Consider the following 11,380-nt stretch of genomic DNA (forward strand, 5'->3'; position numbering starts at 1 on the left):
TGAATATAAGGAAAGTACTGTTCCTTTACTCTCCAACCCCCACTTCCTGCTGGTCCTGGGGATCAAAACCGTGACCTTCCGGTATCCAAGCCTTCCAATATCCACTTCTCCAACCTGCAGGCCACAGCCGCCCCCGGACCCAAACACAACAGAAGGAAGCTACAGCTAACTTTGCTGCTTAGCCCTGTGACCTTCAACCTAGTTATTACCAAGCCTTTTTTCCCTGCACTCTTTTACAAGGGTTCTTCAAGGGTTCTTTAGTATATAGAACCATGACAACTCAGAGAATCATTTGGGTGCTTGAATCCGGTATGAGAGTTCCTCAGATTATGAGAAAACCTCTTGTAGATGGCTCTGTGTAGAGACTTTTAAGGGTTAAAAGGGTGCTGTTTAGCACCAGGAAGGTTTTCGCTATCAATACAGTTCGGTGGGTTTAGGGGGTTTCGGTGCCTTGTTTAAGAGCGCCTGACCCAGAAATGTTGAAAAAGGAGAAAGCACTGCTCCTTCACGCAACCAGCCTACATTTCTTGCCGGTTTAGGGTTAGGTGTTAGGTTGTGGGTTGAGATTAAGTTTACGTTTAGGTTTACATTTATATGTTAGCATAAATGTTTATATGTTTGCATGAAATTTACAAAAGCTCATTTGTTAGGTGGTTGAAAATTTGTAGACGAGTCCTGGAAAACCTGGAAAGTCATGGAAAATAAACATGCTGAAATCCAGTACTGAATAGTCCTTGACAAATAACATTGAAAACTGAAAATATTGTAATAAGCTTCGACCGTCATTTAATATAATATAAAACAAATATTTTTATTTTACAGTAGCATATTTTTTCACTTGACCAATCGCTGCCCGTATTTCATATGACCATGCACAGGTTTGGCCGTGGGATCATGAACGTGCATTATGTTGGTAACTAGCTAGCCTGGACAGTCTTTCAGCTGCTAGCATGTACTAAACATTCCTGTAAACAAAGTATGGGAACATTTATGGTCCTGGAATTTGTAGTTTTTTGGTACTTAAAGTCATGGAAAGTCCTTGAATTTGAAATTGGTTGAAGTGCATGAACCCTGAAAAAAAAAATGAGTTATTTAATTCAGAAATTTTTAAAAAAACATTGATTCTTTTTTGTCACCATGGCTGGTTTTCTTTGTTTTCTTGTATTAATCAGTCATTTTTGCATATTTTTCATTGTTAAGTTGGAGGATGATTAATTATACCCCTAGTCAATTATACCCTGATGTCGATAAGGGGGTGGTATACGCATACCCCTTGGGTCTGTATAGCAGTTGTTGGCCAGCAGCCTATGAGCACGCTGAGCAAGGTCTAATAAGTACACTGAATAGCACTGGACCGAAGTGCTGTCCGATGTCTCTCCTACCCATCCCAAGCCCACTTCTCGAACCTGTAGGCCACGGCTGACCCCCGGGACCCAAACACGACAAAACCAACACAAAACTAGCTTTCTTGTTTAGGCAGGTAACCTTAAACATAGCTCAGTACCACAACGGCGGATCTTTTTACAGAACTCTTTAAGGGTTCTTTAACCCTTCAAGTTCTTTAAGTTCTTTAGTAAAAGTCAGTGGCCCTGTATGTAGAACCCTGGCAGAAAAAGAACCATTCGGGTCCTCACAGATTTCTACATATAGCAGCAAAAAGGGTTCCTCTATCATTGCGTATATAGTCAAAGACCTATTTTTTAGTACTATATAGAACTCTTTCTCCTTAGACTGATGTTGAAACTAGTACGCAGTGGTTTCACACACACACACACACACACACACACAGGCATGTTGCCAAGTTTCCTGACCTCCCTGCTTTTTCCCTCTTTCCCAGGACGGCACTAAAACCTTCACTCGCTCTCCATCCTGGAGGAAGATGTTCCGGGAGAAGGACCTAAGAGGGGTGACCTCCGACTCCGCAGAGACGCTGCCCGCCAACTTCCGTGCCTCGGCCATCTCCACGCCCTCAGTGACCCTGAGAAAGGTCCAGAGTGAAGGTGGGCGTTCAGCACAATGCTCTCACACTGGCAGACTTTCACTGCAGCACAGGTTCTCTGAAAGACCACAAAGATGGTCATCAAGGCCAGAGGAGGACGGTGTATTCCTCTTTCTACAGTAAATCTGCTTCTACAGTGAATCTGGCCGTACTGTCGGCGTGGAGCGCCTAACTGCCTGCAGATGTTTGAACTCACTGTATTGCTTTTAGAACAATAGGAAGTAAATTCCCATCTTTTCTTAATCAGTTTGATGAAGATCATTGTTTTCTGTCTCTCTCTCTCTCTCTCTCTCTCTCTCTCTCACTATCTCTCCCTCTGCAGTGTCTCCCAGAGGAGAATCTGGATCAGTGAGAACGTACTCTTGCTGAAGGGCTCGAAAGGTGAGTGGTTAACCCTTACACATCTAAAGTTATTACTGCAGTTTAGTTTTACCATACAAATGTAATTGCATACTTAATTACTACATCAGCCCTGATGTGGTTTATTAAATATAAAAAAAAACATTCAGACCCCCCATTATATCCTCTGTCTTTTTGAGCATATTTAAACATCTGGATGTCTGTTCTTCATGTGATCAGCACTGAGAGATGGAGGTGATCTAACTAAACTCACACACCTGAAGAAACATTTTAATCATCATTTATAAAATTAATAGAAATGTCATTTTCCTGTGATGGGAAAGTTCACCCCCCCCCACATTTATCACTCCTTCTAATGCAGAAGATCAGCTGCAGATGATCAGATCATGGTTGGAGAGGATTATTCTGGAGGAGTCTGGAGTCTGATTTAAACCTCAGACGTTTAGTCTGGTCTGATTTGGATTGATAGTTGAAGTGAGGGGTGAAGAAGATCACCATCATGGTCAGATCCAGAGAGCTCTCTGAGTCCTTTGGCTACTTTAAGTTGCATCAATTTCTGACACAGATGTGCAAATGCACACACTCAGCTTGGCTAGTCCCTGTAGAGAAGTACTGCCAATAGAATAGGACTCTCTGGAGCAGATAGTAAACATGAACCTATTGGCACCATGCTGCCTAATGCCAGGCATGGGCTAGTTGGGGGGTATAAAGCCCCCCAGCAGCATTGAGCCGTGGAGCAGTGGAGGAACTGTGTTCTCTGGAGTGATCTAGTACTTTGGAGTTGATGTTGAGATGATGAGGGAGGGCTGTGATCATCCAACATCCTGACCTCACAGCGGTGCTGGTAGAAAGCCTTTTTCCCTGGATCAAATCTTTTTAATACCCTTGATTTCAGGAGAAACAATGAATGAGCAGGTGTCCCAATACTTTTGTCCAAAAAGTTGAAGGTTAAAAAACACAGAAAAACAGTGTTTCTTTTTCTGTTTGTTTTAAAAGTCAAAAATTGATTAAAACAACAGCAACAACAACATGGCAACAAACCAAACGAATCATTGAGCTACGAGTCAGAAAGAATTCCTATAAAGAGGCATGTTTCCTTTAAGGCCAGCGCTAACTGCAGCTCATAAGCGGGGAACATACTAACAGCACAAGTAGCACCAACCACACACTCTCACACACACGCAACCCACACACGAACACACACTCCCGACTCTGCCCTCTCCACATTTACGAGTTTAACAGGAATGCTTTGAATGTATTGTTTGGTTTTGTTTACGAGGCTGTAATACCATAATGACTCTCTGCTGCAGTTCCCACATGTCTGCGGAGCCGCAGTGCTCGCATGCGCCCTGGGCTGCTTTAAGCTCTGGCCTTTGGGGAGGCTTTTGAGAACGCTTGGTCAAAGAGGAATTATCAGTGCTGTGTTTTATAGTCAGTCATGTCGAGTTGAATTCAGGTCACGGTGAGACCCCATCCATACGTATCTGGATATTTTGTTGGAAAACGTATCTCTCCAGCAGCTGAGAACGCAATCTCTGCACACATGACAACGCAAAAACATCATGCCAGACCAGCAGGGGGCGCTAACACCTCAGGTCAAGACTATGGGTATCAGAAAACAAGCACCTGGACCAAGACTAAGACATCATTATGGTATCAGAGGTAGCTGCTTGAGGAAAATTGTGTCTAAAAGCTAAAGCTGAAACGTCCCACAGCTGAAAGATCTCTGCATGGAGGAGTGGGAAACACTCTCTCCCAGTGGATGTTAGAGACTGTAGATCATTATAGGAAACATCTGACTGACGTTATTTCAGCCAAGAGGGGGAAAATACCAGCTATTAAGGCAGAAGGTGTCCCTCATGAAAATCTCTCCGCTCATACGAGAATGTAAAATCATCATGCCAGCCCTGCAGGGGGCGCTAACACCTTACAAAGTTTGACATCAAATTCAAAGCAAGCGTGATGGCCATCACAGCAGAGCTCCAGAACTTGATTTGTACCGGGGTAGGGTTTTTATTTTTTTACGTTTCCATGGCAACCACACTGAGAAGTGGAGTTTTACGAGCTTTATCGGCCAAATGTGAACGCAGCACGTTCCGCCACGCTGTAGTGGAGCAGTAAACCCTGCAGTCAGTCGGGAACAAGCGTGTACAGGCTAACGTTGCGAAGTTGGGAGTTTTTAAAAAGTGTGTGTGAGTGTTTTGCCCGTCCACACGAAACGTTCAGAGTGGTCAGGCGGTTGTTTACAGTCTCCTGAAATGCTTTGGCCACAGATGTGTTTGTGAGGCCAAAAGCCACAGAGAAAATTCTACTTCCAGAAATATATTCCGTAAAATCTCTCTAATAAAAATCTGTAGGTACGTGTGGCCAGGGAATAAAACTAGGAGTCGATTGCAAAAAGAGTCACCGGCTAAGGTTAACCAGCTAGCTTTCCAGCATAGGGTATGTTTTTTTCACCTGGATGACCAGCTTCTCAACTACCTTGACCATTAAAGACCAGTTTAGACCATCTGACACCAGCTATTAGGGCAGAGGGTGTCCTTACTTTAACATAGGGCTGATAAAAATCTCTCCGCCTACACGAGAACGGAAAATCATTATGCCAGCCCAGCAGGGGGCGCTTACACCTCACAAAGTTTGACATCAATTTCAAAGCAAGCGTGACACCAGCTACCACTGCATAGTTCTACGTCTTTCACTGCTGCAGGTTTATTCTTATTTATGCAAATGAAATAATTAAGTCCATCTTAATTGATTATTATTGATTTGTGCATTTCTGTTTTTGATGTTTTTGCATTTTGGTGGATTTTCAAGCACGTTTTGGCTGGAAACCACTGTAGCAATCTGGCAACCCTCTATGCACTCCTATAGTAGTGCTCTGGATTTTTGCATGCAGGGGAATACGTAAACAGGGCACAGTTTATGCTAATTCTTCTTCTGTGTTTCTATGTTTGTCCACAGGGGGCGCTGTTAGCACAGGAGAGGACATCTGCTTTATGTTTAATTCGCTGGGAGGAGAGGAGGAGGAGGAGAAAGCAGAAAAAAGCAATGAATATTTACATTTCTACATATAAAACCTACTGGTCCGACCATTCTGCAATAACAGAAGGAGAGAGGAAGACGACGGAGGAAGACCGTAAGAAGAAGAACAACAGACGTGACGAATGTATGACATAGAGAGGGATGATGATAACGAGGCGGGCCGGCGCTGGAGGAGCCGAGTGACTATTTTACCTTTCGCTCTATCGTTCGTTCTCTCGTCCCTTTTTTCTGTCTGTGCCGCCGGGGTGTGTGTACATGAGCTGTCAGTCAGTCAGTCGTTCATTTGTGCGGACCGTGTTCCTCCCCACGCCTTTCTCGTTTGGACTGAACTACACCATCGGCCGTCTCGTTTGGACCTGAGCAGGGGCTGGGGGGCGGCGCAGATTCGTGCCACCATTGGTTTCTCGATCCTTTCCCGCTCTGGACGGCACGTGGGTGTTTACATACATAGCGTAGCGCCGTCTGAAGGGCTTTGAGTCTGGGCTTGTTTTCTTTTGGAGCCGTGACGCTCGGCGTGAAAAGCAATACGGTTGATACTTCGCTTTAAGACAAGTCCCAGTGCTCCCTGTGCTGCTGCCTTCAGCTTCATCACCCTTACAGAGGGAGGGAGGCAGGCAGGGAACCAGTGTGGAAAGGACTGCATGGACTAATAGGCGTAACCCTTACCTAGGCCACTCCCACCATTTAAACTGTACACTAGAAACCATTCAGGCGGTGGAGAGGCGACGGCGAGGTGAGAACAGATGAGAGAAGAAGAGAGAGAGGGAAAGATAGAGAGGGAGAGAGAGAGAGAGAGAGAGAGGGCAGGGAGCTTCCTAATGGACAGAATTACTTATTATCAATGCAAGCCATAACGCAGGACTAGGAGCGAGAGACCATATAGAGAGACCAGAGAGAGAGAGAGAAAGAGAGAGAGAGGACGTTCAGCTTCTGTGTTGCGATGCATGTCAAACATCCAAGATGACAATGAACTAAAACCTTTGGGTAAAAAGACAATGTGAAGTCAAAATAAGAAAAAAACGATACGTGTACATTACCGTGCGACGACGTGCGAGAGCTTGGGGAACAATTTGTAAAATGTGTGTATTTTCATTTTTATTTTTGATTTTTTATGAACTATATTTATTTTCCTTATGTATGTATTGAATAACTGTATGTACATGTTCATTTAATACTTAATTCTGACTGTAATTTGATTTGATCTAGTTTAAAAGAAGCGTAAATATGGGGGAAAAAAACATGAAGAAAAACATGCTCATTAAAATATGCTACTTGTATGTGTACATTTTGAGAACAGAGTTGTGTTATGATTTAAAAACCAGAACATTACTGACGATGAGGACGACGCTGATCGCAAATGAAGATCTGCAGAATAAGCCGTGATGATTCTGACGATAATGGAGAATATAAAAACAAAATAAAGTGGTTCTAATGGTTCACCGGCTCGGCTTTTTGTTTGTGTTTGCGATGTGTGGACGCTGCTGGAAATAAAACACCCTGGCCTGCTCAAACATGGGCTGTGTTTTCGTTTGGATAACCACTATGACCAGCATGACCAGCAAGACCAAGTTGGTTGACCAGCATAATTAGCATGACTAGGCAAGTGCACAATACTTACTTATTAGATACTTACTAAGTATGTTCTGAAAATTTTGGATTGGATAGTTACTAAATAAATACTGGATACTTAAGATTAAATAGTTACTAAGTAAACATTAAATAGTTACTAAACTAAATACGGGATAGTTACAAAGTAAATGTTGGATAGTTACTAAGTAAACATCGGATAGTTTCTAAGTAAACATTGAATAGTTACTAAGTAAATATTGGATAGTTACAAAGTAAATATTGGATAGTTACTAAGTAAACATTGAATAGTTTCTAAGTAAACATTGAATAGTTACTAAGTAAATATTGGATAGTTACAAAGTAAATATTGGATAGTTACAAAGTAAATATTAGATAGTTACTAAGTAAACATTGAATAGTTACTAAGTAAATATTGGATAGTTACAAAGTAAATATTGGATAGTTACTAAGTAAACATTGAATAGTTACTAAGTAAACATTGAATAGTTTCTAAGTAAACATTGAATAGTTACTAAGTAAATATTGGATAGTTTCTAAGTAAACATTGAATAGTTACAAAGTAAATATTGGATAATCACTAAGTAAACATTGGATAGTTACTAAGCAAATATTGAATAGTTACTAAGTAAATATTGGATAGTTACGAGGTAAATATTGAATAGTTACGAAGTGAATATTGGATAGTTACTAAGTAAATATTGGATAGTTACTAGGTAAATATTCAATAGTTATGAAGTAAATATTGGATAGTTACTAAGTAAATATTGGATAGTTACTAGGTAAATATTGGATAGTTACAAAGTAAACATTGGATAGTTTCTAAGTAAACATTGAATAGTTACTAAGTAAATATTGAGTAGTTACTAAGTAAATATTGGATAGTTACTAAGTAAATACTGGATAGTTACTAAGTAAATATTGGATAGTTACTAAGTAAATATTGGATAGTTACTAAGTAAACATTGGATATTTACTAAGTAAATATTGGATAGTTTCTAAGTAAACAGTGGATAGTTACTAAGTAAATATTGGATAGTTACTAAGTAAACAGTGGATAGTTACTAAGTAAATATTGAATAGTTACTAAGTAAATATTGGATAGTTACTAGGTAAATATTGAATAGTTACTAAGTAAACATTGGATATTTACTAAGTAAATATTGGATAGTTTCTAAGTAAACAGTGGATAGTTACTAAGTAAATATTGAATAGTTACTAAGTAAATATTGGATAGTTACTAGGTAAATATTGAATAGTTACTAAGTAAACAATGGATAGTTACTAAGTAAATATTGGATAGTTACTAAGTAAATATTGGATAGTTACTAGGTAAATATTGAATAGTTACTAAGTAAACAATGGATAGTTACTAAGTAAATATTGGATAGTTACTAGGTAAATATTCAATAGTTATGAAGTAAACAATGGATAGTTTCTAAGTAAATATTGGATAGTTACTAGGTAAATATTGAATAGTTACTAAGTAAACAATGGATAGTTACTAAGTAAATATTGGATAGTTACTAAGTAAATATTGGATAGTTACTAGGTAAATATTGAATAGTTACTAAGTAAACAATGGATAGTTACTAAGTAAATATTGGATAGTTACTAGGTAAATATTCAATAGTTATGAAGTAAACAATGGATAGTTTCTAAGTAAATATTGGATAGTTGTGTATTCAAATGCATTCACTCACTCATCCAAATCATTGAATTTAGGTGTTCCAACTAATTCCATGGCCACAGGTGTATAAAACCTAGCACTTAGGCATGCAGACAGTTTCTACAAACATTTGTGAAAGACTGGGTCGCTCTCAGGAGCTCAGTGAATTTCAGCGTAGGACCATGATAAAATGCCACCTGTGCAACAAGTCGAGTCATGGAATTTCCTCACTACTAAATACTCCACAGTCAGTACTGTCAGTGCTATTATAACAAAGTGGGAGCGATAGGGAACGACAGAAGCTCAGCTATGAAGTGGTCGGCCACGTAAAATGACAGAGGGGTCAGCAGATGCTGAGGCGCATTGTGCACAAACTTCATGTGGCCTTCAGATTAGCTCAGGACAGAGAGCGCAGAGAGAGAGGTTTCCATGGCCGAGCAGCTGCATCCAAACCTTACATCACCAAGCGCAATGCAAAGCACCGGATGCAGGGGTGTAAAGCACGACACCACTGGACAATAGACCAGTGGAGACCTGTTCTCTGGAGTGACCAATCACGCTGGGTCGTGTCTGGGTTTGGCGGTTGACAGGAGAACGGTGGTACTTGTTTGACTGCATTGTGCTGAGTGTAAAGTTTGGAGGAGGGGGGATCATGGTGTGGGGTTTGTTTTATCAGGAGTTGGGTTCGGCCCCTTAGTTCCAGTGAAAGGAAGTTTTGGTCAATTTCATGCTCCCAGCTTTGTGGGAACATTTTGGGGACGACCCCTTCCTGTTCCAACATGACTGCGCACCAGTGCACAAAGCAAGGTCCATAAAGACATGGATGAGTGAGTTTGGTGTAGAGGAACTTGACTGGCCTGCACAGAGTCCTGACCTCAACCCGACAGAACACCTTTGGGATGAATTAGAGCGGAGACTGCGAGCCAGGCCTTCTCGTCCAACATTAGTGCCTGACCTCACTAACGCGCTTCTGGAAGAACGGTCAAAAAATCCCATAAACACTAAACTCCCAAACCTTGTGGAAAGCCTTCCCAGAAGAGCTGAAGGGGGCCCAACATCATATGAAACCCTATGGATTAAGAATGGAATGTCAGTTCATATGTGTGCGAAGGCAGGCGAGCGAATACTTTTGGCAATATAGTGTATTTAGGATTAGATCCCTACTGAGTAAGTATTGAATACTTGTTAAGTAGGTACTGGATATTTAGAATTGGATAGTTACAAAGTAAATATTAGGTACTTTAGCCTCTATTCTATTCTCAAGTTTCAAGTTTCAGGTTTATTTGTCACCTGCACAACATGTCAGGACATTTGTGCATTGAAATGCTTGTGGTGAGGCTCAGGTTGATGCTCTATAGGAGGACAAAACCATATACATACTAAACATATTAAAATAAAGTTATATATATATAAAAAAATTATATTAAATAAATACAAAATATACACAAAATACAGAATTTACAAAGACAGAAGGGATTTGAAGAAATTCTTTGATATGTACATTTGAGACAGGTATAGTCTGTAAATATAAATATGTATGTATGTAAATATAAATATGTGATGTTGTCCATAGCAGTGATAAATAGAGTATTAATAATAAAGTGTCCGAGTGCAGAGTGTTGGTGAAAGGTTCACATCTTGTTCAGGAACCTGATGGCTTGTGGGTAGAAACTGTTCATTAGCCGGTTTGTTCTGGCCTGGATGCTGCGGTACCTGTAAGGTGAACAGGCCATGTGCTGGGTGGCTACAGTCCAACCGGATCTTCTGGATTTTTCTCAGGCAGTGGGACCGGTAGATGTCCTGCAGGTCTGGAAGTTTGCTGCCTATGATGGACTCCACTGTCCTCACCACTCTCTTCAGGGCCTTGTGATTGTAGGCAGTACAGCTGCCGTACCAGACAGTGATGCAGGCCATGAGGAAGCTCTCTATGGTGCAGTCCGGACAGCCGAAACTCGACCCATTAAAATATGTCCGACCCATTAAAATATGCCCAGATCGGTCCTGATCCGATCCACTGGATCCGGGCATATTTATTTGAATCCCTCGCTGAAGGAACTAAAATGTAAACATTACAACTGTTCTTTGAGTTGTCATGGTTCTATATAGAACCAGGGTCTTGACTAAAGAACCCTTGAGGAACTGCCTTTTTAAGGTGTAGAGCATCTTCCCATACTTTGTGTGTGTGTGTGTGTGTGTGTGTGTTTTACACTGTTAAGACTACACTGCTCTAGGGATATTGAGGTTTCTCTTGTAGCCACGTTCTTAAACACACAGCGATGCCATAGAAGATCCACTTGTGGTTCTATAAGGAACCATGTTTGTCTCAGATGTGATTGTGGAGAACCTTGAAACTGGTAAAGAACCTTTACAGCAAGTAGAGGGCTCTAGGCTTCCATGTACGGACTGTGTAAAGCGGGGAGTGCAGCTCCTACCAAGGTGTCTTTGAGCGAAGTCAAGGAGGAACCGGCTTAGAGTGTAAAGAACCTTTAGAACCAGACTGACATTTCTATTACACACAAGGTTCTTTAAAGGTAAAGGTGCGTCTATCTGTCAGCGAAATGTGTCCTCTGCATTTGACCCATCTGTGGTGGTGAACACACACACATACACACACACACACACACACACACACACACACACACACATACTAGTGAACTAGGGGCAGTGAGCACACACACACACCCAGAGCGGAGGGCAGCCAACTCCCGGGGAGCAGAGAGAGG

At 41.2% G+C, this 11,380-nt stretch overlaps 1 protein-coding gene across 2 annotated transcripts in view; it reads left to right on the forward strand.

Annotated features, from left to right (window-relative positions):
• The window catches only part of ppfia3 (PTPRF interacting protein alpha 3), a 60,172-nt gene extending 53,334 nt beyond the window's left edge, over nucleotides 1–6,838 (forward strand). For both annotated transcript variants that reach the window (XM_072693600.1, XM_072693601.1), the window contains exons 30-32: nucleotides 1,838–2,000; nucleotides 2,322–2,380; nucleotides 5,321–6,838. In XM_072693600.1, coding sequence (XP_072549701.1) covers nucleotides 1,838–2,000; nucleotides 2,322–2,368 — 210 coding nt within the window. In that variant the 3' untranslated portion in view covers nucleotides 2,369–2,380; nucleotides 5,321–6,838. The remainder of the gene's footprint in view (nucleotides 1–1,837; nucleotides 2,001–2,321; nucleotides 2,381–5,320) is intronic.
• The last annotated feature ends 4,542 nt before the right edge of the window (nucleotides 6,839–11,380 follow it).

The sequence above is a fragment of the Salminus brasiliensis genome, chromosome 12, assembly GCF_030463535.1.
Source record: "Salminus brasiliensis chromosome 12, fSalBra1.hap2, whole genome shotgun sequence".
Taxonomy (NCBI): domain Eukaryota; kingdom Metazoa; phylum Chordata; class Actinopteri; order Characiformes; family Bryconidae; genus Salminus; species Salminus brasiliensis.